The following is a 26,335-nucleotide window of genomic DNA, read 5'->3' on the forward strand; positions in this document are numbered from 1 at the left end:
GCAAAGCCATTGCAGAGGTCCTGTGGTCCCGTCTCCTGTAGCCTGATGAAATGGCTGTATCAGCTGTCAGGGACTTGAATGTCCCATCTCCTGCTTCTTGTTATGCATTGCAGATGATTTTAAGAGTTGAGAGGATGGAATGGGCTGAAACCTGGGATTTGGACTGTGTCACTTAGGCCTGCCTACTCCAGCATCCTTTCCCCCACAGGGGCCAATCAGATGCACATGGGGAACACAAGAGACCTCTCTCACTATCATTCTGCAACACCTGGAATACTGAGGCATGTAGAGAAGCTCTGCTCCACATGCTTCCATCATTGGAAGGACAATGGATAGCAATGGAGGGCAGAACCACAACACGGAAGCTGTGGTACTCAGTCTCTAGGGAAGTTTGCCTTGCTCTGCACACACCATACATTTAAAGCATATGCGAAGCACATGACTTACTCCAAAGAATCATGGGAGCTGTAGTTTACCCACCACAGAGCTGCAAGTCTCAGCACCCTGAACAAATGACTGTTCCCAGCATTCTCTGAGGGAAGCCATGTGCTTTAAATGTGTGGTGTGTACACAGCCAGTATCTGGGGTGCTGAGGGGCACAGGGGATCTGGGAGCTGAGCTCTCTGCAGGCAGGGCAGGGATGTGGCGAGGGGGTCAGCATCAGGTTAAAGCAAAGAATGTCACTGCAGCAGCCGTCACGTAACCCTATCTTCCTCTTTACTGCCCGCAAACCATTGCACACGCAAGGATTTGGTGTCCGTGGGCCAGAGGATTTAATGTTCCCATCGGGGAGAGACCTGCGGAATCACATGTCTTTTGGGTGCAGAGGCAGCAGCAGCGAGATGGTCAGAGAGTGGAGGATGGGCTAAACCACCTTCAAAAGAGCCGAGTTATGAATATATTCCCAAGAAAAGGATGCAGCAAGGACAAGCAAAAGTGGCTTGTTCACGCTAGTTTTGCAGTTGCCCATCTCCCAGGGATGTTACTGCTTCAGACTGTGCCTTGGGGCAGGGCAGTTTTTAGGCTAGAGGGGGCAAATGCTCTCTAACGGGGTACCCTCCTCTGCTGGTGGATACCTGGTGGGCACTGATCAGCACCAGGCAGATGCAGCTTCAATGCTACACAACGCTGCAGAGTGACATTATGTCGGAAGCACTGTAGGGTATTAAAATGGCAGCTGCCCAGCACTGATGGGAGCAGTAGCTATTTATTATTTCTTGAGTTTATATACCGCCTTATACCCGGAGGTCTCAGGGCAGTTCACAGAAAATGAGGCTCCAGGGCAGACTGTAATTGTGAGCCCTGCTGGGATGCTGGGCCCCCAGGAGGTGCCCCAAAGCACTGCAATTCTGATGCGGGACCTGGTGGTGGATTTGAATGCTTTCCTGTGCAAATATTCCCTGTAAATAAAAAATGTGCTGTGTCAGGGAGAAAGGTTCCGCTCCAGTCCACTTTCTGAGCACAGGAAGGTTTTGAACAAGGGAGCATTTAACCATATGATTTCCCCTCTACCTAGTGTCTGAAAATATAGTCCGTTCTACCACCTCAATGGACTTTGTCACCTAATTACCACCGCCTAACTCCAGCTCATACGTACAGACCAGGCCTCAGATGATGGAGGTGATAGGGCAAGCCCCATTATTTGTTGACATGTCCCATTGCGGCAACTACTAATCTTTCCATAATCTCTTATACATCTGGATTGGCATCTGGATGAGAAAGAGGCGTCATTCCTCAAGGAGCAAAGCTGCCATACGGCAGGCCTCCAGAATTTGTGAACCACATACCTCATCACCTGTGGTCTACTAGCATCTCTCTTTCTCTCACACTGTTTTTAAAATAGTCCCAAGAAGGCTGAAAAGCCAGACAAGTTATCAGGCTTCCATAGTTACAGGGAATAAATGGAGAGAAAGAAGACTCTGCTTTGAAATAGCTGAAAGTAGAAAGAAAATCACCCTGAAGAATAGTTTGAAACAGGTCTAGCCTTTTCAGAAACTCTTGTTCATAAATAAGGGACAGCACACTTCATATCCCCTGACTCTCAATATCCTATGTGGAGGGGCCATGAGGGGGCTCATTGAAAGTGGGGTGATTAATGAGGCATAGGACCCTTGCGTTAAGATGACTCTCCAAATGCATGAGAGCAGAGTGCTCATAATACTTACACTGGTGCATACTTCCCCTTCTGTACTGTGCTTTGTTTTGTACAGGCTTGCAACCACAACAATTGTGTGCGATTATATTTGCTGTTTGTAATGTTTAATGAAAATAATGAAAATTATTTTAAAAAGCAAGCAAACAATAAGTACAGGGCATTGTGGCTGAAGACTCTACAGCTGTGTTCACACTCCCATTTACTGTGGATTCCAGCGCTGGGTTTTTAATCCACGTTCACACAAAGTAATCCAAAACACATATGTATCATGTAGATTGGTCTAAAAGACAATTTTTTGATGTCCTCAAGTCATTCCTAATTTGTCTCTAACCAAGGTGTGAACTTCTTTGCCTAAGGTAAAAAAATGTCCCATCGTCTCCTGGTGTGTACAAAAACAGAAACTAAATGGGGAAAGAGCTGTGAAATGCAGCGGGGTTGGGATGAGGGTGAGCGGAGGACAACTTCATCTGGTCCTGTGAACACACCCTCAATGCAAAGTATCATTTGTTAGGTTTGTCAAAGTGTTGATTCCCAGAAGGGGGCTTATGGATGTGTGAAAAGCTCATACAGTCCCTACCCTCAGGCTTGCACTATAAAAGACATGACACAAAAGGAAGAAGGGATGAGGACGGAGGAGGAGGAGGGGGGAAACAACAGATTAATTTTAGAGGCCCCTTTGGGTATACTTCCTCTCGCTTTTGGCACTGGCGTGGTGCAGTTCTTGTCTCTGGCTGAGTGTGAGATCAGATGGTGCTCTTCGGTCAGCATACTCAGCTTCCCTCTCTTGGCTCCAGGGGTGTCCCTGAGGAAAAGCTCCGTGCTTCAACGTTCACCCAGAACATGAACAGCTGCCGTGAAAAAATACGCCGCCAGTTTCGGTGGGGAATCCTTTCTCAAAACAACACAGGTTAAAACCCCACCGTGGCCCTGTCTGTGATATGAGGTTTCACCTCCCTTCTTCTCCCGCTTCCTCCTTCCTGGATTAAAAAGTTTTTGGGAGCAAGAGCCCCTCTCTTCCTCCTCCTCCTGCCCGCTCTCCACCAAGCCCTTAGAAATCCAGACATATTCATCACCTCTTTACTTGATGAGTTGATGGAGCTCCTTCTATCTAGCACTCTTCTTGTGTTCAGGTACTTCTTGGAAAGAAGCTGTCACTTCCCCACAAATGTCAAATACCAGGGATGGTGGGGGGAATGTTTGCAATGCTCAAGGAATCTGGTTCATGTCCCTGACCCCCACCCCTTCCCCAGTTGCCCTCCCAGAGATTAAGCCACAGCAGAGGAACTGGCTCCCAACTTCTTACTCAGATTGCTCAAGCACCTGCCCTCCCTGCAACCCCCCGGCCCTAAAAAAAAACCATTATTACTATTACTATTATTATTATTATTCCATCCATGGCACAAAGCCTTGGCATTACATCTCACCTCACAACACACTGTGTGATCTTAAGAAGCTGGGTGCCTATAGACAAGTACTGGCCAACAAAACTGTGCCTTGTTCCATTTCTTGAGGACTGGCATCTTGGTTAGGCAAAATGGAATAAGATGGATGCACACATATACAAAGATCCTTGGGCTGGGGAGGGGCCTCAAAATTATTATTCAAATGTTAATCATTTATTTTTAGTTTTCTGTTTGTTTCCAGCTTTTAATATCTCATTTGAGTTTTCAGTAACCACCAACACCTTAGCTACTATTTTTATCCAGCTTCAGACAGCTTGCTATCAATCCAACAAGAGGTGATAATCTTACCGCATGGAGCCAGCTTTCTTGGGTTGGAGGCTTATGCCCTTAGGACATGAACCAATAAAAACAATTTGTACATAACGTCTGTTGAAACACCACAGCAAGAAAGCTTCAGGCAACCCATGATCGCTGATTAATATGGTTGCTCGAATGGATGCGCTGGCTGGGCAGGGAGGCAGATAGGTCAATATAGCCTCACAAGGAAGGAGACAGTGGGGAAATTTCCAGAATAGAATAACCTCAACTTGAAATCTGGGCAGCTATTGCCAATCACTGTAGACAATGCTGAGGCTTCATCCAGACTTCCTATTGTGCTGTTTTTCCATACCCTCCAACATTTCTCCAATGAAAATAGGGATATCCTATATAATAATAATAATAATAATAATAATAATAATAATAATAATACCTCACCCATCTGATTGAGTTGCTCCAGTCACTCTGGGCGGCTTCCAACATATATAAAAACATAATAAAACATTAAACATCAAACACTGAACTGCCTTCAGATGGCTTGGGGGTTGGATAACTCCATACCATCCAACATTTCTCTGATGAAAATAGGGATGTCCTAAAGAAAAGCAGGACATTCCAGGAACAAATCAGAAACCAGGACAGCTTCTCTAAATCTAGGACTGTCCCTGGAAAATCAAGACACTTGGAAGGTCTGTGTTTCTAGACACAGGTCCACACTGTGTCAGAGTGCTTTTTTTCTTTTCTTTTTTTGCCCCAACACTTTCCCCAGGAAAACCTTTTGAGAACAAAAGAAATAAATGCAAGAACCTAGTTTTATTTCATTTCTTATTACGTTGAAGAAAAATGCTGAGGTCACCCAGTACAGCTGGGAACAGGTTTAAGACAGCTATAGGCCTCACAGGCACTGTGCATTCAAAGCAGTATCATACTGCTTTAAATGGCTGTAGCTTTTCACAATGAATCTTGGGACGTGTAGTTCGCTAAGGGTGCTGCGAGCTGTTAGGAGGACCCCCCCCACACACACATTGCCCTCACAGAGATACAATTCCCAGAGTTCCCTGGGAAGAGGAATTGACAATTTAAGAATGCTGGAATGACCACCATGAGGGGAATAGGGGTCTCCTCACACCTGTCAGCGCAGGGACGCAGGTGGCGCTGTGGGTAAAAGCCTCAGCACCTAGGACTTGATCGCATGGTCGGCGGTTTGAATCCCCGCGGTGGGGTGCGTTCCCGTCGTTCGGTCCCAGCTCCTGCCCACCTAGCAGTTCGAAAGCACCCCCGGGTGCAAGTAGATAAATAGGGACCGCTTACCAGCGGGAAGGTAAACGGCGTTCCGTGTGCTGCGTTGGCTCGCCAGATGCAGCTTGTCACACTGGCCACGTGACCCAGAATGTCTGCGGACAGCGCTGGCTCCCGGCCTATAGAGTGAGATGAGCGCACAGCCCTAGAGTCTGGCAAGACTGGCCCGTACAGGCAGGGGTACGTTTACCTTTACACACCTGTCCGCACTTATAACAAACTACAGCTCCCATGATTCTTTTGGGAAAGCCATGACTGTTTAAAGTAGTAGAAATATTTAAATATTTTGTGCAGATGAAGCCATAGTCTCTCTCCATTACATTAAAAACATAAGAAGACACTTGCCACAGGGATTATGGCAACCTCCACAATAAAGGGCTGTTTGTGTTGTTTTAAACAGTATTATATATTGGTGGAAGACCTGTGGTTACTAGCCACAATGGCCAGAGACACAGCAACCATGCTTAGAGGCCACACACCTCAAGTAACAGATACTGAAGACAAATGACAGGACATAGAATATCTGATTGGTCATGGTCAGAAACTGCATCCTCTGATACACAAAATAAAAAGAATGTTTCAAGACACGTATACACGTTTTTATACACGTACAGGCATAAGAATGTTTGAATAATTATATAACATTTAATTCTGCGCAAATGAAGAAGACGCGGCAAGCAGATTGATCTAATAGCATATATGGGAGTGAGGGCAACCCAGTCCTCTGTGTGTCTTCATTATAGACGACAAGTGACAGAAATAAACCCTAAATCTGCTAGAGGCAGGAGGGGGAGGCTAGGGTGAGATCTCTTGCAAGGAACAGGCGAACATTTGAGTGACACATGGGTCTGTGGACACCCGGCCTCCTCTCCCCTACTCTCCCCCCCACCCCCGCCAAGCCAAGCCAACCACCCTCCTGGCTTCTCCCTCTCAAGTCAGCAAAAAATACCTTCTCTCCGCAGAAGGCCATATGTGAGTTGGTGGCTGGGGTGATGTCAGCACCAGTCACCCAATGGGGGCCCACCGACAATGTCCGGGGATCTGGGCCCCGGTCTGCCTCATAAGGACGTGTGCCAGCCTCCGAGCTCGGTGAAGGCTTCTGTACGAGGACGGGTCGTGTGGGCTTTCCCTCCATCGTTGGATACCGTGTGCCAAGGACCATGGTCTGTTGAGAAGGAGAAGGAACTCAAAAGGGGGCACGAGTGACCGCACAAGTCAGGGGGGTCGAAGAAGCAGGCCGAGCCGACAGGAAGAGAGGAGCACCTTTTCACACAGCAACGGGGCAGCTGTGGTTGGGCAACGATGGAAAACGCCCACGCCAAAACAGGGGAGGAGTGCTTGGCTTACTTTGGAGTGAATGAGCATTCAGGCCTCTCTCCCGAGCAGGTGAAGAAGCACCTGGAGAAATACGGATACAATGGTGAGTGGCTGCCTGAGTTATAGGACCATGTTGGTACCCACACGTCGAGGTGCCAGGATGCAGAGAAGGGCAGAGGGAGGGAGGGAGATGCATGGAAGGAAGGATGCAGCTGAAAGGATGGCCACCTAAAAATGGATACGAGAACCAAAGGAAAACCAAGGATGATCGGACGAGAGATGGACAGGTGGATGGATGCAGAGCCATGGCTTCTAGACGAAAAGGGCGGATGCACACACAGAGAGGAGGTGGAAGGGTGGGGTTTCAGTACATGCCGAAGAAGAATTGTTACATAGGCACAGGAAGGGAAGGAAGAGCCCGATTGAGTAGGCAATGGAAGGTGAACAGGGATGGAGGCAAAAGCAAAGGAGAAGAGCACGGAAGATTATTAGGATGGGGGGAGGTAGCCAGGCTGGGGACAGGGCAGCTGCTGCTTTGCTAAGAATAACCCAGTAATTCCCTTTGGTATGAAACAGATATTAAAATTGCTGATGGGCAACTTGTAGGAGCAGCCGGGAGGTTGCCTTGGGGAGGGGGTTGATATGGAGGGGGTGATGTCCTTGGGGAACATGAGTTTAGCAGTTAAGTGAAATGGTAGTGGGAGTTAAGTGAAATTGGGAAGGGTGTCAATATGAAGAGGGGAGGCTTTTTTGTTTGCTTGTTTTTGCAGGGGGTAGTAGTATCCTGCTGAAGATGCAGACAGTTCAGCAACAAGGACAATTGTTTCCCCATGCATGATATCCTCTAGGATCCAAGTCTTAACTTTTAGAGAAGGGAATTGGGGTGGTGGTGGTTACAGGACACAAGTACATGGCACAGATATGATAAGGTGGGGTTGCTGTGAGTGTATACCTATGCCATGTTGTGTTATGCACATGAGTATGCAACTGGCTGCAACTCCTTGTGGAGTCCTGCTAACAAGGGGCACCTCACACCCAACTTACGGTAATTCTGCGGCAGCAGCTCTGGCCAAATGGCTTCTTTCAAAACTATAGCCCATAACCTTAATTTTGGTAGAAGGCCCCTTTGCTGTCTGTAGCTGAGACCCATGTCCACCTCACAACTAACCTGTGTCTGCCTCACAATCAGTTCTATAATCCTAAGCATGACCCCATGGCTTGTTTCCAACTGTTCAGTTCTTATCTGCTATATTAACCTTCAGCTCCATGTGAGAAGCCAGCCTCATTAACTTAACCACAGAGCCTTTCTTCTCTGTCTCCACCTTTGCCTGACAATCCAGTCCACAAAGTCATAATAAAACACAACCCTAACCCACTTCTCTCTCTCTCTCTCTCTCTCTCTCTCTCTCTCTCTCTCTCTCTCTCTCTCCCCCACAGAACTCCCAGCTGAAGAAGGTGAGTCCCTAATACTGGTGTGGAAAGGTGTTGGGAAGTGTTAGGACATAGGAAGCCCCACTGTACCCTGACCTTACCTAGCTCAAATTCTCTCTGCTGACTTTGTAAAGCAGCAATTACGGCTGCCAGGTCTCTCTTTTTGGCTTTAAGATTTAAACCTTTAGCCATCTTTCCAGTTTTCCAAAGCAAGGACTAAAATGTCAAGTTGGGGAACTATAATCAATGGGGCTTTTTTTTTGCTTGCCCTGAAAGGTTTTCCCATAGTCCTCAGCTTATCTTTCCCATCAAATTTCAGCCTGAGGCACCAAGCACAAACAAGTTCATCCCCTAAACAGCTACTAGGCCTCACCCGTATCCCACCAGGCTCCAATGACAATCTCCCAGGCTCCATTCACAGGCTTCTTCTTGCCCAAGCCTCATGGCACCTGGCTATCCTACCAGACAGACCATACACTTGCCTTAAGAAAAGAGGGGTGGGTATACACCAGCCTTTGAGGTGTTGCTGAGCCAGCAATGGGGGTTGTGGGGCCACTTACAAGAAAAGAGGTGATTTCTTCCTTTCACTTATGGGAAAGGGGGTGAACATTGTTCTGGAGGAAGAAAAATCAGCTTGGAGGAGGCAATCTGGAGAGAAACGGCAGAGATGTTAAGCACCAACCATCACTTCTTAGCCCCAAGTTCCCTTCCTGAAGTGGCTTGTTCTCTGTCAGGCTTTTGTTAATGCATAGTTAGATCCTCAGGGGGTATCCACACTTCCTCTTATCTGCTCAATTGGAACAAATGGCAATTCAGTATTTTCTGGATTGACATTTGCTCCGATTTAGCGCTAAAGAGTGGCTTTTCCCTTGGAATGGAGTGGGGCAAAGGGAAAACTGATTGGACCTGTGCTTTCTATGCATGGCACAAGTGGAAATGTGGATGAACCCTCAAGAAAAGAGCACCTGGGGGGCTTATAGCTCACCTAGACCTCCCTGACTAGGCTTTGCTCAAAATCTATCATAGAGAATCCATATTTCATGGCAAATGTATGTCATTTTGGGTGCTCTCCCCAATCCCTTTCTAGCTAACTGCCCTCAGAAACTGGAATTTTGATGCCCTCTGATCCTTTAACTTCTCCCTTTATTGCTTGTCAGGCAAAACCATTTGGGAGCTGGTGGCGGAACAATTTGAAGACTTGCTTGTCAGAATCCTACTACTCGCAGCTTGCATCTCCTTTGTAAGTGACTGTGGCCTTGTGGGTGAGGAAATTTGGGTTACTCAGAGAAGGGCCTTTGAAATACAGCCAGCATTGGGAAGGAGAGGCGAGCGGTTTGGGGGCACATGGAGGGAAACAGTCAAAAGGAGACACATCCTAGGCAAGAGATGAACCGGTTTCCTTTAGAGTCAATGGCTGACGTGTACCAATGCCCGTAGTTGGTGTGCTGAGAAGCTTTGCTCTTCAGTGAGCTGCCATATTGATAAGCTGCCTCATCAATCACTGGAAGCATTCACTGGGACCTAATATGACTCAAGGCTCAGTTTTGGAACGTATTCTATGGTATGGCACACGGTATGCGTGAAGTAATGTTAAAGAAACATCTGAACATCTGGAGAGTTTATCTTTCCTCACCACTATTTAAATGTAAAATGTTTCCAGATGTACACATCCAAGTCAGTGCACTGTAGGGTCCCGTCCCCCCCCAGCTTAAGCCAAACTGCCCTCTCTGACTGCACAATGCTTTAGACAGGTTGCATTGTGCACTGGTTCGATAGACTGTCTTCCCTTCATGCTTAGGGGTTAGAGATATACTAGTTTATATTCAATCGGGGCTGTGCATGGCTAGCTTCTGCTATGAATCTGTAGAACCAATTTTCCCTGAACTCATCCCAAGAGAGTAGATTGTAGGCGAAAATGTAGTGATTGTGCTTTTACAGCAGGTGTATCTCTCAAATTATATACTTCTGTATCCACCCAAATTAGTAAATAAACTGAACCTGGCAATAGGGCATGGGGATAACTTGGCTTTTAGGCTCCTGTATGTAGAAAATGAGTTCCCTCACATTAATGGGGGAGCTCGCCAACCAGCTCCAAAACCTCTTTGCCAACTTCCCTGCTTCACTCCCACCATAGCTACAAAATGGAAGCGGCAGAAATGGACGCTTCCCTCCCCTCGTCTTGCCTCTCCACAACTTGCCTCACTGCCCGGTTCCTTGACACTTGAGATGCAGCCACCTTGGGCCGTGATACTAATTTCTGGAAGAGCACATGGCCTGGCTCAGCCCCAAGAGGTTGCTGTAAAGGTCACCGTTAACGGCCTAGTTCTCAGGTAGCCTGATCCCCTTCACCTCACTGCTCCTCAGAAAACCCAGGATACCTGGCATTTTCTTGGCCAAGGAGAAGAAGGCATTTGTGACCAGGCTTGCTGTGATCCAGCAACTAGTAATTCTCTCATTCCCTCTCTCAGGCAAATCACCAATTAGTGTGCTGTATTACAGGGATTCTGGAGTGAGGCAACAGTATCTTGTATAGACTCTGGTGAACCTATAGAAGCTACAGTCTCCCAGGTGTTGCTGGACTCCAGCTGCCATCAGACCCGGCCAGCCAACATGGCCAAAGAATCTTTGCTATGCTTGTACATGGAAAGCTGGAGAGAGAACAAGTTGTGATATTTTCCTATCTCTTAGGCTTATCCATACTTCCTCATCCCTCTGTTTCCCCCCCTCCCGGGAAAACTGCTATTTAGTACTCGATCAATCGTAGCAAACGGCAAAATGAACTTGACATTTGCTTCTCTGATTTAGCACTAAATAGCAGGTTTTCCCTGGGAAAGGAGCGGAACAAGGGACGGAAACACTTGGACCGCCTGGGTCAAGCAGAAAACTCCCTGGACCTGTGCTTTCTAGGCACGGGACAAGCAGAAGTGTGGATGAGCCCTTACACACTCGTACCTCTTTCAGATGACGGATCCCAGGTCTAGTCTTTATTTCCTTTTCTGCAGCTTGACTTTAAGTTTTTACCCTCCGGAAACTTAATTAAGCACACAAGCCAACCTAGGAATATTTGGATTCCTGGCAATTTGCATTTCGGACAACTTGGTTTCCAATACTGTGGTTATTTCAAGAATAAACATAGTAAAAGGTGGGCTACTTTTGTATTGCAAATATTTGGAACTGGAAACAAACAGAAAAAAGCAATCTGTTGTTTATGGCGCAAGCTTGTTTTCTGCTACTCCAGAGGGCAGGACCTGAACCAATGGATTCAGATGACAAGAAAGAAGATTCTGACTAAACATATTCTTTAGCTGTGATTTCTGCATTGCAAGGGGTTGGATTAGATGACCCTGGGAATCCCTTCCAGCACTACATTTCTGCGATTTCATTTATTCTTTGGTAATCTTAAATATGGAGATTCCAAAACTGGTTGGGAGATTTTAACTCCATTTACAATAGCACGCTGATTGAATATCGCCCCTCTGGCAACTGTTGTCTCCACTGTGTATCCAGGACACAAGGGGAGAAGATGGGTTGCATCCCACACTACCCTTGCAAGTGTGCAAACCCTAGTACCCATTTTGTGTTTACGTAACAAACACACACGGAGAGAGATAGAGAGCAGCTCCCTCCAGCAGGGGGCAGCATAGACCTGGGTCAGACTGGAACATTTCATTTGCACTTGGGAAACGTGTTATCTTCACATCTTGAAGCTGTGCATACAGTTGCACACTTGCAGCTGCCCACACAATTACACAACATCCGTAGGCTTGCACACACACACACACACACAGACAAGCAGGAGCCCTTTGCACCGGAGTTCTCGGGTTTCATGGGATCAACTTACACGCTTCATCTTGTACACATGCAAAGTGCAGGCAGGGTTCAGCTGTCTCAAGATTCCAAATGTCAAGAGGAATCAAAAGGCAAATGCGATCCCAGAAGGATAAGGGAGGGGAGGGCGAAGGATGAGCCAGGATTCCTAACCGTGGAAATGAGTGAGAGCTATGCCTGCGCAAGATGGAGGCTGAAGGTCCTGCTCCCCCAGTTCTAAGCATGCGCCTCTCTTTTTTTGGCAGGTGCTGGCCTGGTTTGAGGAAGGCGAGGAGACTGTCACAGCTTTCGTGGAACCATTTGTCATCTTGCTGATCCTGATCGCCAACGCCATTGTTGGAGTATGGCAGGTAAACAAACCAACAACCATGCAAAATCAGCATTTGCATATTGCCTCAAAGGGCTTTGCGCACATAATTACCAATGGCTCGGTCAGTATTGTTTTCACTGTATTGAAAGGGTGGGCTAGGGCCACAGCTCCCAGCTTCCCTGGCCTTTCACCATGCCGACTAGGGCTGATGGGAGACCCAACAACATCTATGGAGAGCCACAGCTTCCCCTGCTGTACTGCAAAGCCTAAGGAGAGAATGGAAAAGCTACAAGCAGGAAGTGGGGCAAAGGACCCACAAGGACTTAGGAAGCAGGATAAAGCAACACAATTTTTAAAAATTATTATTACCCACCAAAGCAGCCCAAACTGCTGTGTTTCTGCTTCTTTTATTGCTTTTTCGTAGCCCAGTCATTTGGTGTGTAGGTGTCAAAGCATTGCCTCCAGAGAGGATCTTAACTATGGCTGTTGTGTCTCTTCTACTTCTAGGAGAGGAATGCCGAGAACGCCATTGAGGCTCTAAAGGAGTATGAGCCTGAGATGGGCAAGGTGTATCGGTCTGACAGGAAGTCTGTGCAGAGAATAAAGGCCAGGGAGTTGGTTCCTGGTGACATCGCAGAGGTGGCAGGTAGGTCCCGGACCGAGGCAAGGAATGAAAGTGATTGCTTCAGGGTGAAGCAGACTAGGCATAGAGTAAAGAGATTTTGGGACAGCATGGGTATCTTTCACAGCCTTTAAGGTCACACCCATACCATATATTTGAAGCACATTTCCAAAGAATTCTGGGAAATGTAATTAACTGCCCCCACAGAGCTATAATCCCCAGTGCTCTTAACAAACTATAGTTCCCAGGATTCTTTGTCAGGAAGACATATGCTTTAAATGTATGCTGCGAGTGTCACTTAAATCTCTCAGTCACAGTGGTCCGTACAGCACAAGCTCTCCGACTTAAAAGACAAACTTCATTGGGGTGGGTTTAAAAATGGCCGCATTCAAAAAAAGAGAGGTCAAAGCAGCCTTAGCTGTTCCTGTAAAGGACACCTAGGAGAGCACACCTTGCTTCTCTATGCTTCATACCCTCTTTATGGACTGGAGTATTTTCCCCACAAGTAGGCTCATGGGTAATGAAGTCAGAGGGGGACATCCCAGCTTCCTAGAGTGGATGTAGTCTTCTCTATGGTGGCCAAAGGCACCTTGGGAAGGAGATGACATGAGCTCTTCTCTGTAAGCATCCACATGAGCAAACAGTTCTGAATTAGGGATAGGCAATCCCTTGTAAAGAGAAGTCTCAGTGCTCCCACATCTCCACTGCTAGACTTAAAAGTTACAAATGGTTTATTAAACTGAAGCGGCGGTTGGTGTGAATGTTGTACATTCATGTTGTACAGTTTGGACTCTCTGTATCAGCCGCAACAGTGATGGACTTAGAGAGTGAGAATTAGATTAAACATTTGGGCTGTGATGTTTAGCCTTGGACAGAGGGTAACTTTCTTCTAATAGGTGCCGGATCACTTTAGGTTGCATGGCAAGAAATGACTTCCTGCAGCTGAAATAAGTGAAGGTGAAGAGGTTTCAGCCCCAGGAGAGAAAATTAAAGAGAGATATCAGGATTGGGCATGTGCCTAGGGAAGGTATCAAGGGTCAGACATCCTCTCCCTAGTTTTGAGTTTATAAAAGCAATTGGGTAAATGTCAACAAGGCTTGGATTAGGGCAAATCATAGACACAGGTTCTGAGTTCCAAGATGTGAAGTTTCTTTTTTCAGTGTCCATATTTGGATTCTTATAGTTAGAAAATTCTCTGATAATGCCCTCCTGTGCCATTTTGAGTTCCTCCTGTCATAGTCTGTTGCAGCGAACATCAGACGGTCTTTCATAATGACCACTTGCAAGCACTGATTTCTCCTTCTGTTCCCTTCCTATCTCCATATTTTGGGTGGGGGCTACTTCTATCAACCTCCCACTTCATTGGTCTCTTGTGCCAGGTAGAAAATCCCCAACCCAGTGTCTCCTCACCCCAGTTGTGTGGTGCTGGTTTGGAGTGGCCATTACCCAGAATCCAAAAGGGAGTGTTGCCCGTTCCCTGTGGGGTCGGATAATGCCCTCCTCCAACCCCGAGCCCTCAGGGAGCACTGGAGATGCTGCTTCAGCAGAGTCTTTGTGGCTCACCCTCACCCCTCACCCCACCTGCCGCTCGCCCCATCATGCCTATCCCTCCATCATGTAGCTTGTTTACTCCTTGGGCTTGGCCTGTCTTGACCCTGGAGGCAGAGGGGATGTTTTGGGAACAGACAGTCCCCACGGTGGGTGCAGCCTGGAGGTGGAGCAGTGAAAACAGAGACCTGAGGAATCCCCTTCAGCTGCACTTACTGGGCAACAGCTGTCCCCAAAGCTGGGCCAGCCGCCAAGCTGTCCCCTCCCTTTGGTCCGCATTAATTTAATTCAAAGATCATTTACTCACACAGGGCCAGTTGCACAACTGTCTCCAAAATATAAAGGGCACCCACACACAAACACATACACTTGCTGTAATCCTTCACTGGGTGGTTGGGACAGGCTCCCCCAGAATTTGCCCCCCCCTTGCCTTGCATTGTATGTGTGAGATGCTTCTTGAAGCCCCGTCCCCCCAGGTTTGTGCTGCCTCTTTCTTTCTCTACCCACAGTAGGGGAGGGTGGCCATTAGTCTTTCTTTACAGAGGATGATCTTCTGTTTGAAGAAGTCTTCTTTTTAGAGAACCTTGGAAGTTGCCCATCCACAGTTAGTACACCTGGATAGCAGGCTGAGCCGGAACACAGGTCATTTGGTCATAGACTTCCCTGCTATGGAGATGTGTTGTATATCTGTTTGAATTATAGCAGTGTGAAGTGTTTCGTCTAGACACAAATTAGCATATGCAAATATTGTGCAGCGGTGGCCACTTTTGTCCTTTCTTGTGTGTTTGTGTGTGATGCTTTTTTTGGCAGTATGCAAACGGCCACCCTAAATATGAGACCTCATTCTTCCTTACTGGGCATTTTTGTGTCTTTTTAAAGGCACAGCTTTGTAAATTTGGGTCCTCTTTGAGGCAATGCGAAGGAAGATAAAGCTCCTATTAGATATAGATAAAATTATAAGGGTTACATAGATATAAAATAAAACAACAAATATTATTTATATAAACACACACCTAACAAAGCATTTTCCATTGAAACCAGAAGTCATTCAAAATAAATTCTGAAAAGTTCTGACAAATGCTTCCTTCTGTTTGGGACATAGGGGCAGAAGGCTGTCTCTAATACTTCTTAATTTGTCACCACCTGTCCTCAATTTATTACTTATTTTATTAGATTTACTTATTAAATGCTTTCCTTCTTACAATTTATCATCAATGATAAATTGAGAAATACAGCATTAATATGACCACCTTCCCTGTTGTTTATCTATAGTGTTGGATTTCTCAGGTAAACTACTTCTGAACATGGAGGCTCTCTTCTTAGCTATGACTATTTTATCCTCCATGGTTTTATCCCTCCCCCCTTTTTAAAAGCCACGTGATTTGGGCCATGGCCAGATGCAAAGGAAGAGGACAAGGCTCTTGCGTCTTCTTAAGAGTTCCATAGAAGTGGGAATTCCAGCCAGCGCAACTTCTCTCATCCCTTTCATGATACGCTCGCACCTGGCAAAAGTCCCATTCAAGCCCTGCCTTCCTTTGCACCTGGCCACGTCACAATATTTCAGCGGGAAGGAATTCCACAGAGTTAATATTATACTTTGCAAAAGAGAAGCCAGGGGCTGCCTTGTGTTCCAGAGGGATTTAAGGAAGAGATAATTCCGAGAAGGGATCTGCACTGCTTTGTGCCAACTTTCGCAAGCTCGCCTGATTTATTTATATGTATATTTTAAACACTGCTGGCTGAGCAGTTTTAGCATCACCTTTGGGGATGCAGAAATCCGTGGTCTCCTGCCACCACCTCTCTCTCCCAGCCTGGCCTGGCCTGAAGTCCTCCTCCTCCTCCCTGTCAGGGCACCCGTGACCTCTCCATCTCCTTGAAGGAGAGAAGGCAACGGGGCAGTGGATGGTGCCCAGCAACCGGCTTCACCTTGTATGGACAGTGGCAGGCAGCTGGTGATGCCTGGGGAATGTGATGAGGCAGGCAAGGAAGGAGCGAGAGAGACACTTAATGCGCTTGTGGAAAAGCGAGCTGGGGTGCATGGGGACATCTAGGGTTACCGTGCCTTGTCAGGTGGAGGAAGGGGGCAGGCGGAGGGGAAAGCCTCTGCGGGTGCTGCCTCTGGGGTATTGCTTGGGCAAAAAGCTCGCCCCCATCTGCTCCGGCCTGCACTCCTTGGTCTTGAGGGCACCTGCAATATATCCTCATCGCCACCATCGAACAATTCCCCAAGGGTGGCTTTGGGTCTTGTTTTTCAGACGTCAGTCCTCCATTTGAAAGCCTGTCAAGTCTGATTTCAGTATAAAGAACCATCAGAACAGGAGAGGCCTGGGCAATCTAGAAAGGCACCCTGGTCATTGGGAGACAGTCTTGTATGCATTTCTATTTAAATGATATTAATGCATCTATACCTATAAAGTAGCACACACACATTTTAACTCAATCTGTGTTCTCCTCTGCTCTTTTGCCCTATTTTTGGCAGGCAGTGGCCACCCTCAAGTCTCCCCAAACCAGGCATTTATGACGGTACCCCCTTCCTAGAATACTCCCCTGTTTAGGCTGCAATAAACCCATTTTACTAGGGCATTGTCCTGAGCAAACATGGTTTGGATTGCACTGTTAGGTTCTGTGTACGCATCATACTTTTAAAGCACACTCCCTCCCCACTCCAAAAATAATCCTGGGAAACGTAAGTTTGTTAAGGGTGCTCTGCTAGGGGTAAAGTATAGTCCCCAAGATTCTTTGCAAGGAGGATGTGCTTTAAGTGTGCTTTGAATGTGCAGTATGTATGCAGCCCTTATGCAGTATAATCGAGTGCCAAGTAACTTGACAGAAGATCATGTAAACCACTTTAGAATGGCATATGGTTATATGTTACCTCATAAATAACTTGGTCATGGGAGAACTTGGAGGGGGCCGGGGAGAAGGGGGGAGAGAGAGATGTTTGGGATAGGGACGCAGCCTTGTCCATGTGGTAGAGGTGGCAAGTGATTTGTTTTAATCTGAGGCACAGAGAAGAGGCAAATGCTCAGTGGGTGTGATGAACATAGGGAGAACTCTTCATCGTGGCTCATCTAGATTACAGGATCAGAATACAGCACAGCCAAATAACAATGTATTTCAGTGTACTGGTTTTGAGTAGACATATTATTATTATTATTATTATTATTATTATTATTATTATTATTATTATTATTTCTTCTTCTTCTTCTTCTTCTTCTTCTTCTTCTTCTTCTTCTTCTTCTTCTTCTTCTCCTCCTCCTCCTCCTCCTCCTCCTCCTCCTCCTCCTCCTCCTCCTCCTCCTCCTAGTAATGGATACCATAAACGGGCTCTGATTCTAACCAGTTCACTGGAATCGACTGCGTTTGCTTTTGCCACTTGCGTTATTGTTCAAAGACAGGTTTCCTGTGCATCTGAAGAAGTGTGCATGCACACGAAAGCTCATACCAAGAACTAACTTAGTTGGTCTTTAAGGTGCTACTGGAAGGAATTTTTTTATTTTGAGGTTTCCTAGAGAACTTCAAAAGTCAGGTTTGGCCAGAGCAGCCTTCTCTGAGCTAGTGGCCTTCCAGATGTCTTGAACCCAAACTCCTTTCAACCCCAGCCAGCCGTGGTGCCTGGCACTGATGGGAGTTATAGCCCAAAATGTCTAGAAGACATCAGTTTGGCGAAGGCTAAGTTAGAGTGCTAGGCAAGGACTCAGCCATGGAGCTCCCTGGGCGTCCTTGCACTGGTCAACATCTCTCTGTCCAAGCAACTTCACAGGGTTTCTATGGGGGTAAAATGACTGAGGGGAGAACCAATGATGCTGCTCTGCGCTTCTTGGGAGAATGGCAGAGTAAATATGTAATGATAAACTGCATGTAATACTACATTATTTAATGCAGGGAAAGCCTGGGTGGTGGCCCAGCCAGCATAACCAATGGTCAGGGATGTTGGGAATTGTAGTCCAAAAATAACTGGAGGGCCCCATGTTGGCTACCCTCTGAGTTAATGGGTGGAACAATCCGAAATCCATATTAAGAAATGCCGGGGGGGGGGGATGGGGAATAAAATAAAATGTCATACAAAAATGAACCTTATTGCCTTAACCTAAATAAATGCAAACTGCACCAGATTTTGTTTATGTAAACTGTGGACTTTGAAATGTGGAAGTTTACACTTGAATTTGCACAAACATTGTAGCACTTCAAAAGTTGCCATCTCCTCTGGTTTTTGTGTGAACTAGGCCTGACTTTAACTGCAGACAGACTATGGTTTTTAAGAGAGCCGGAACTAGCAGAAGATTTACTTTCCAAGGGTTTACACAAGGGGAAATATTGGGTTGTTTTTGTTTATATTATTTATATTATATGTTTTCTGTTTTTTATATTGTGATTTTATGCTGTGAACTGCCCTGAGATCTATGTAAAAATGGTGTTATACAAAATAAATAAATAAATAAATAAATAAATAATGATAATGATAATACACAGATATTTGTCTATCTGTGTTAAATCTTTTGAAAACAGGTGTTACAGGTTTTTGAAACACTAGAAAACCCACTTACTAGAGGTAAAACTGGGAGTAGTACAGTGAACGGGAATCGAGTTATTTTGGTCCTTGACCAGAGTGCAAACATATACAACAACAGAGAGCATACAGATATAGATTAAAATTAAGCTCGATGAGCTGATACACGATAAATAATTCAGATATAAAACAGCTAAAATATATAAATTAAAACCTTAACCGCTAATTTAAAACATATTAAGACATTGGCCGTTAGATTCATTCAGAGCTTGTCGGAGGAGTACAGTAAATACTTCCTGAGCAGTGATCCTTCATTGAAACCATTTTCTTTTTTGGGGGGGGGAACCCTCTCTGTCTAATCCAAGTCAGTATTGGTCTGTTTTCTTTTTGCCCATTTTGGTGACCCTGACTGGCCGTGCCTTCAGTGTCTACTATCCTCTACTGCCCTCCAGTGGCTAGCCACCCCCCCTGGTTTTCTGACGTACCCTCATTTTCCTCTCTGCACTCTCTTCACAGGGCTCTTGAGGCCCACCTCTTCTTACCCTTCTCTGGCCCTTCTTACTGCAGGCATATTTGGCCAGAGATTCATGCAGAGACAGAATGAGCAGCCTCCTCTGTGGGATGCATCATTTGGCCTCCCATTGATCACTTTATTTCTTGTGGCACTCTAGCAGTTTTCCTCATGGCACAATATAGTAGTGTGTTCTGCCCTCACAGTCTAGGAATTATTTTTTATGTTAAATTTTTACCCTTGCTTTTTCCCTTCAGTGAAGATGTTCAGAGCAACTAACAGTTAAAAAGAAATAAATGAACAATTACCTGTCGGTGACTAGAACTCATAAATATTTTCTTTCTTTCTTTCTTTCTTTCTTTCTTTCTTTCTTTCTTTCTTTCTTTCTCTTTCCCTCTCCAGTCGGTGACAAAGTCCCGGCTGATATTCGCATCATTTCCATCAAATCCACCACTCTGCGTGTGGACCAGTCCATTCTGACAGGTATGGTAGATGCTGCTGTCATTGTTCATAATTGTATTATTATTACTGATATTACTGTTTCTTTAGCTTTCTCCCTCCCTGCTTTCCTTTTCCTCATGGGCCTGTTTATTTTAATTGTTTACCTTCTGGGCAGAATTTTCTCATGGCTAATTTTACGTCACACTTGTGTGAAAAGCAACTAATATAATATAAATATAATATAACCAATATTGTAAAATGCCTTGTTAGGCACTTAAGAAAGAGAGAGAATGTAGCTTAAAATCTCAACAAGCAAGAGAAGACCTGGGAAAATAGACATGTCTTGAGGCTCCTCTCAGTGAGTGGGTCGGTGGGACTACAGAGAAATATTTGCAGGGGGTTGTGAGCTCCATGGAGAGAAAGCAGTGGGTTAGATAAAATTCAGTGGAAAAGGAGTTGAGGAAGGGTTAAGCTCTCCTTCCTGCCTGAAAAGTTCATGTGCTTGACTTCCCCATGGGACATGTGTTTATGCAAGTGTGTCTTGCCTGTACCCACTATGTCTACCATGGTTCCTCCTTGACGATTTAACTGTTTCTTGACCCCAACCAGGCGAGTCTGTTTCCGTGATCAAACACACTGACCCCGTCCCAGATCCCCGTGCTGTGAACCAGGACAAGAAGAACATGCTCTTCTCTGTGAGTGTGACTGACAGGGCTGACGACCTAACCCTGCCCACACACAGGTCCAATGTCAATGTTTTGGAGGAACTCATGGGCACCACTGAAATGCGTCTCCCCAATAATGTGTCGTGGGGAGTAGGGTGTGTGTGTGTGTGTGTGTGTGATGTGACACCACTGCATTTGCATTTCCCCGCCCTCTCAAGCAGCAGCCAATGAAACAGAGCTGGTAAAGCTAATGCAGTGAGATTACATCACACCCTTTTCAGCTACAGGTCGCTGGAGAAAATCAGAGAGAAGACAAGAGTAGATGCCTGTGGCTTTCATGTGTCTCCCTAGTAATGGCAGGGTCATAATATGATATATCATATCCCCCACTGCCTCAAGCAGCAGCCAGTAAGAAAAAGTGGAAATGTTAATATGATTGCATGCCATGCTCACCCCACCCCCAGTTCCACATAACAGAGGAGACAAGGCACAACCAAAGTGACCTGCAATCTTGCAAGCAGAGTAATGATGCATATTAAGTACCTTTGCATATACTTGCCTATTTTAAATAAATTTATTTTGCTTCTGTTACTCACTGGGAGCAGAAAAAAGGAGTTACACAGTGCACGGGAGATACTTCTGTCTTGGGAGTTGCTGTTACGTGACAGGCAGGGAGGTGGCTCTCAAGATGTTTAACAGAAATCCCTGCATTTCACCAAAGTGCAGTTCTTGGGGGAAAGACATGACACCAAATGTGGGATTGAAATGGAATAGGTTTCCAGAATAGACATGCACTTCACAGTCTTAAAGGACTAGACATCTTATTTAGCCTAGGCCATGGGTAGGCAAACTAAGGCCCGGGGGCCGGATCGGGCCCAATCGCCTTCTAAATCTGGCCCGCAAATGGTCCAGGAATCAGCGTGTTTTTACATGAGTAGAATGTGTGCTTTTATTTGAAATGCATCTCTGGGTTATTTGTGGGGCATAGGAATTTGTTCATTCCCCCCAAAAAAAATTTAGTCTGGCCCTCCACAAGGTCTGAGGGACAGTGGACTGGCCCCCTGCTGAAAAAGTTTGCTGACCCCTGGCCTAGGCTCTCAGGACGTGGATTCTGCACAGGCAGAATTGCAAAACTGCACAGGTCCCACAGCCTCCGTTAGCACCATTTCCCTTCACTATATCTTTTCTTCCAGCATGTTTGTAGAGTATCCCTCTCCTTCTTTCCCACTGATCTTTGCTCCCTCCCCACCCCCCACCCCCGCTTCATCCTCCACCTCCCTGCAGGGTACCAACATCGGTGCAGGCAAGGCTGTTGGCATCGTCGTCGCCACAGGTGTGAGCACCGAGATTGGCAAGATCCGCGATGAGATGGCGGCCACCGAACAAGAGAAGACTCCCCTGCAGCAGAAGCTGGACGAGTTTGGCGAGCAGCTGTCCAAGGTCATCTCCCTCATCTGCGTGGCTGTCTGGCTCATCAACATCGGGCACTTCAACGACCCCGTCCATGGCGGCTCCTGGATCCGCGGCGCCATCTACTACTTCAAAATCGCTGTGGCCCTCGCTGTGGCTGCCATCCCAGAAGGTCAGCTGAGGCCATTCCAGTTTCCCACATCCACCTGTTGTGGGGCTAAAGAGGGCCAGTCGGTTCCTTCCTTTAAAAATAGCTCTTGCCGTCATCATATTTTGGGGTTTTTATTTTTCTATCTGCAGTTGCTGTTTGTTGGGTTCATTTTGCTTTGCTAACTGTCTTGTACGCTGAACTGTGGACATGTTATCCAGACGTTTTACAAAAAGGAGCCAAAGTTAGAGATAAAAGCAAAGGTGCAATATTACAAGCATCGTTTTTTAATTAACCACCTGCGCGCTGAACAATATGGTGTAAAAAAGCCATTCTAAAAAAGTTATTTGAAGGCACTGCTGATGTACTAGCAGGATGGACAACAAAAAATGGCTACAGCCACCCATCATCCTTTTCCCTGTGTGTGCTAAGCAGTTTTCAGCTTACCTGTGCCAAAGGATTGTGTGGCATTTCTTCAACGAAACAGAAGTTGAATGAACTTCTGCATTATATCTTGATGTAATTTGCAGTCAGACATTTAACATGCATTTCCTCCTTATATTTGCAAAAGGATATAGGAGCTGGCTTTTGCTGCTAGTTTATGAATGGCTAGTCCGTGGCTAGGAGCTGGAGAAAAGTTCAATTCAGTTTGCGTTTAATGGTGAACCTACCTAGTTCGCACTTCCCAAAGCAAACCCAAACACAGACATTCTTCCAAATTCCCACTTCTCTGAAATTGGCAGTGCAGTTTTCCAGCCAAGCAGCATATCACAAAATGAATAAACTAGGGTGAAGTGTGCATTACCATGCATGCATTATTAAAAATAACAGGAAAATGCATTATATGTCGGCAGCCACAGTGGAAGTGGAGGGGCAGGATGATTGGGCCCTATCCAGATTCAGTGTTATCGCCTGACAGATTTGAGACTCACCCAGATTTAGTGGGTCCAGAGTCAGCTCAGTCCCACCCCTGCTCCACCTTGAGAATGACCCATTTCAGGGCATAAATATGCTTCAGCAGCTGACAGGAGACCAGCTGAACCGGCAGAGCTGGGTAAAGGGCTTCCACCACAAATTCTCTCCCCACACCATCTGATGTATAGGGGGTTTGGATTGTTCTGGTCATGCTTTAATGCTGATTTGTACTGTTGTACGCTGCTTTTTTTAAAAAAACACCAAGGTGGTTTACCCAAAATATTATTAAATGAATAAATCTGCACAAGAGGTAGTGTGGTGGGCAGTAGGAGCTGAAGGGGGTGGAGGCAGCCGAGAGTATCTGAAACCAAAGCCAGCAAATGGATGGCAGCTGCTTGAATGCTTCGCCCATTCCTACAGCTAACCTTTCCCTTTCGCCTCCTCTTCCTCCTCCTCCTCCTCAGGCCTTCCTGCCGTCATCACCACCTGCTTAGCCCTGGGCACTCGCCGTATGGCCAAGAAGAATGCCATCGTCAGAAGCCTGCCCTCCGTGGAGACCTTGGGCTGCACATCGGTCATCTGCTCCGATAAGACTGGCACCCTCACCACCAACCAAATGTCTGTTTGCAAGGTAAGTGGGAAGCTTGAGGCCTGCACTTTTGTCACGAAGTGCCTCCTGCCCACGTCAGTCGCCTTGACCCTGCCTCTTCTTTCTCCTTCTCTTTGCAGATGTTTGTCATTGACAAAGTAGATGGAGATGTGTGCTCTCTGAACGAATTCTCTATTACTGGTTCCACCTATGCCCCTGAAGGAGAAGTGTGAGTGACTCCTAAAGAAACCCCAACCCTAAACAGTTTTCTTAATCCATCACCCTGAAAGGGGGGGGGAATGAGACACCGTTAAAACCCTAGTGCAGGCGTCAGCAAACTTTTCCAGCAGGGGGCCAGTCCACTGTCCCTCAGACCTTGTTGGGGGCCGGACTATATTTTGAAGAAGAAAAATGAATGAATTCCTATGCCCCACAAATAACCCAGAGATGCATTTTAAATAAAAGGACACATTCTACTCATGTAAAAAATACGCTGATTCCCGGACCGCTTGCGGGGCGGATTTAGAAGGCGATTGGGCCTGATCCGGCCCTCGGGCCTTAGTTTGCCTACCCATGCCCTAGTGCGTCACCTTGGATAATTGGGTAACTCTCCCGAGAGCTTGACTCCCGATCCTTTCTCTTGCTTCTCCCATATGTGGCACAGTCTAAAGATGCCTCCATCCCATCTCTGCTTCATTTCTGAAGCTAAGGCCGATCCGTGGGGCAGCCCAAGAATCCACCTTGGAAGCTGATAGTCAGTGCTCTGAGCTGTTTGAAGGAATGGCAAACTACAAACCAAGCAGACACATATGATCTAATCTTAAAACTGTCTGAATCTTATTTCTAGCTCTTAACCTCACACCGAAAGAAATACAGTACCTCAATTTTTGCTCATTGGCCTCCTAGCATTATGATCACCCTATAACCCAGGGCTGGGGAAGCTGTGACACCAGTAACCCTCAGTTCATCTCTCTGCTGTTTGTTTTTGTGCTGTCGCTTACGTTTTTCTGTCCTTCAATTCCTTTCTCTCTCGCACATGCAGTATGAAGAATGATAAGCAAGTCAAGGCTGGGCAGTATGATGGGCTCGTTGAACTGGCTACTATCTGTGCCCTTTGCAATGACTCCTCTCTGGATTTCAATGAGGTGAATGCTTCTCTCTTGGTTCACATCCAGCCTTCCAACAATTGCCTTCAGTTTTGGATGCTTCATTGTTTATTAATAGTGACGGCTTCCCCCAAAGAATTATGGGAATTGTAGTTTGGTGAGGGCAATGAGAAGTTTCTGATAGATATTGATTAATAAAATTTAATAGGCACTCTTTGACTGAAAGCTTCGAGAGCAACTTACACAATGTAAAACAGTAATAAAATAATGAATATTTTTTTAAAAAAATAAAAAACTACTATTAATCATCATTACAATAATAAAACCAGCAGCAACAGAGTAAGTGTAAAAACAAAATTACCAACTAAATTCAGGTTTATTACAGCAAACAGACTGCATAGGTTTAAAAGATGATTAATTAAAGTGGGTAAATAAAGTGATTTTCATTTGACATTGAAAAGATGCCAAATTCAACACCAAGCATTCCTCTGACAGGAGCAAAGGACTCTTAAACCAGTTTAAGTGTAAGAGTGCCCACAGTGATGGGGCTGCTACTTTTTTGTAGTTGGGAAATGTGGGCTAATTTTTAGGCTGATGGGCACAAATTTTACTACCCTTTCCCTTCCCCACCCACATCTCAACACCCACATACTGATTTTTTAAAAATTAATCGATGTATTTATATACCACCACCTGGAGGGGGGAAATCATGGTGGTATACAACTACGTTTTTAGTATGTTTTTATCATTGATGTTCTGCAATGTGTTTTAATATTGTAAACCGCCCTGGGATATTTTCATTCAGGTTCATATTTTGTCAGAATCCCTGCAGCTCTTGAGTGTCTAACTCTCATCTTCTTCTGCCCATTTTCTTCCTCCCTCCCCAGTCCAAAGGTATATATGAGAAGGTGGGTGAAGCCACCGAAACTGCCCTTACCTGCTTGGTTGAGAAGATGAACGTCTTCAACACAGATGTGCGCAGCCTCTCCAAAGTGGAGCGTGCCAACGCTTGTAACGCTGTAAGTATTGTCTGCTGAGGACGCCTTCTCTTCAGGGCCCTGCGTTGCTTCCCTTTTGGTTTCTCTCTCACTCTTCCAGTCTTAAATTCCATTCCTCCACAGTTTGTGGTTTTTCTTAAAGTCCTCATGAAAATTCCTCAGCATTTTAGTTTGAATTTCTCCTAATATACACATCTTTGGAAGCATTTTTGCCCAATATACACATTTTTAAGATGCAATTTTCATTTTTGTTTCACATATATATTTGTTTCAATGCACACTTTACCCTAGTATGATTCATACACATTACATGGCTGAAGAACAGCATTGAAGAAGTGTAAATTTCAAAGGATGGCTGTGTTTCAGATTGTGTATTGTGCAAATTAAAGTGCAAATTAGATAGGTTCACCTTTAAATGTAAATATCTATCTATCTATCTATCTATCTATCATCATCATCATCATCTATCTATCTATCAACACAAGATTCTCTCCAATACCTTAGTAAGAAGTGCATTTACTCCCAGCTCCTGTTGATCAGGCTAATGAATGCACAAGCACTGGCATTAAAGAAAATGAACTGATATTGATTTTTATATATTAGTAACTTTATGTTAATGAAACGTTTTTATATGTAATTGAGTATTTTTGCAGTATTTTGTTTAAGTTGTCTGTTGTTGCTTCAGTTTTCTGTACACATTTGATGATGTGAATAAGGTGCCACGAGGCTCCTGGTTATTTTTGCTGAAACGGACAAACACAGCTACCCCACTGAAAGTTGATAGCTAATAAAAGTTTTAAGTAACATTTCT

At 45.6% G+C, this 26,335-nt stretch overlaps 1 protein-coding gene across 4 annotated transcripts in view; it reads left to right on the plus strand.

Moving 5' to 3' along the window:
• Window positions 1–5,958: 5,958 nt before the first annotated feature.
• The window catches only part of ATP2A1 (ATPase sarcoplasmic/endoplasmic reticulum Ca2+ transporting 1), a 33,762-nt gene continuing 13,385 nt past the window's right edge, over window positions 5,959–26,335 (plus strand). Inside the window, exons 1-12 of one of the 4 annotated variants that reach the window (XM_083471800.1) lie at window positions 5,959–6,595; window positions 7,930–7,947; window positions 9,081–9,163; window positions 11,997–12,101; window positions 12,569–12,707; window positions 19,655–19,735; window positions 20,303–20,388; window positions 21,643–21,940; window positions 23,296–23,462; window positions 23,561–23,649; window positions 24,463–24,565; window positions 25,414–25,545. In XM_083471800.1, the coding sequence (XP_083327926.1) occupies window positions 6,478–6,595; window positions 7,930–7,947; window positions 9,081–9,163; window positions 11,997–12,101; window positions 12,569–12,707; window positions 19,655–19,735; window positions 20,303–20,388; window positions 21,643–21,940; window positions 23,296–23,462; window positions 23,561–23,649; window positions 24,463–24,565; window positions 25,414–25,545 (1,419 nt within the window). In that variant the 5' untranslated portion in view covers window positions 5,959–6,477. Of the gene's footprint in view, window positions 6,600–7,929; window positions 7,948–9,080; window positions 9,164–11,996; window positions 12,102–12,568; window positions 12,708–19,654; window positions 19,736–20,302; window positions 20,389–21,642; window positions 21,941–23,295; window positions 23,463–23,560; window positions 23,650–24,462; window positions 24,566–25,413; window positions 25,546–26,335 lie in introns of all 4 variants that reach the window. The other 3 variants (XM_083471801.1, XM_083471803.1, XM_083471802.1) reach the window with 3 other exon arrangements.

The sequence above is a fragment of the Podarcis liolepis genome, assembly GCF_965112155.1.
Source record: "Podarcis liolepis genome assembly, chromosome: 13".
Taxonomy (NCBI): Eukaryota; Metazoa; Chordata; class Lepidosauria; order Squamata; family Lacertidae; genus Podarcis; species Podarcis liolepis.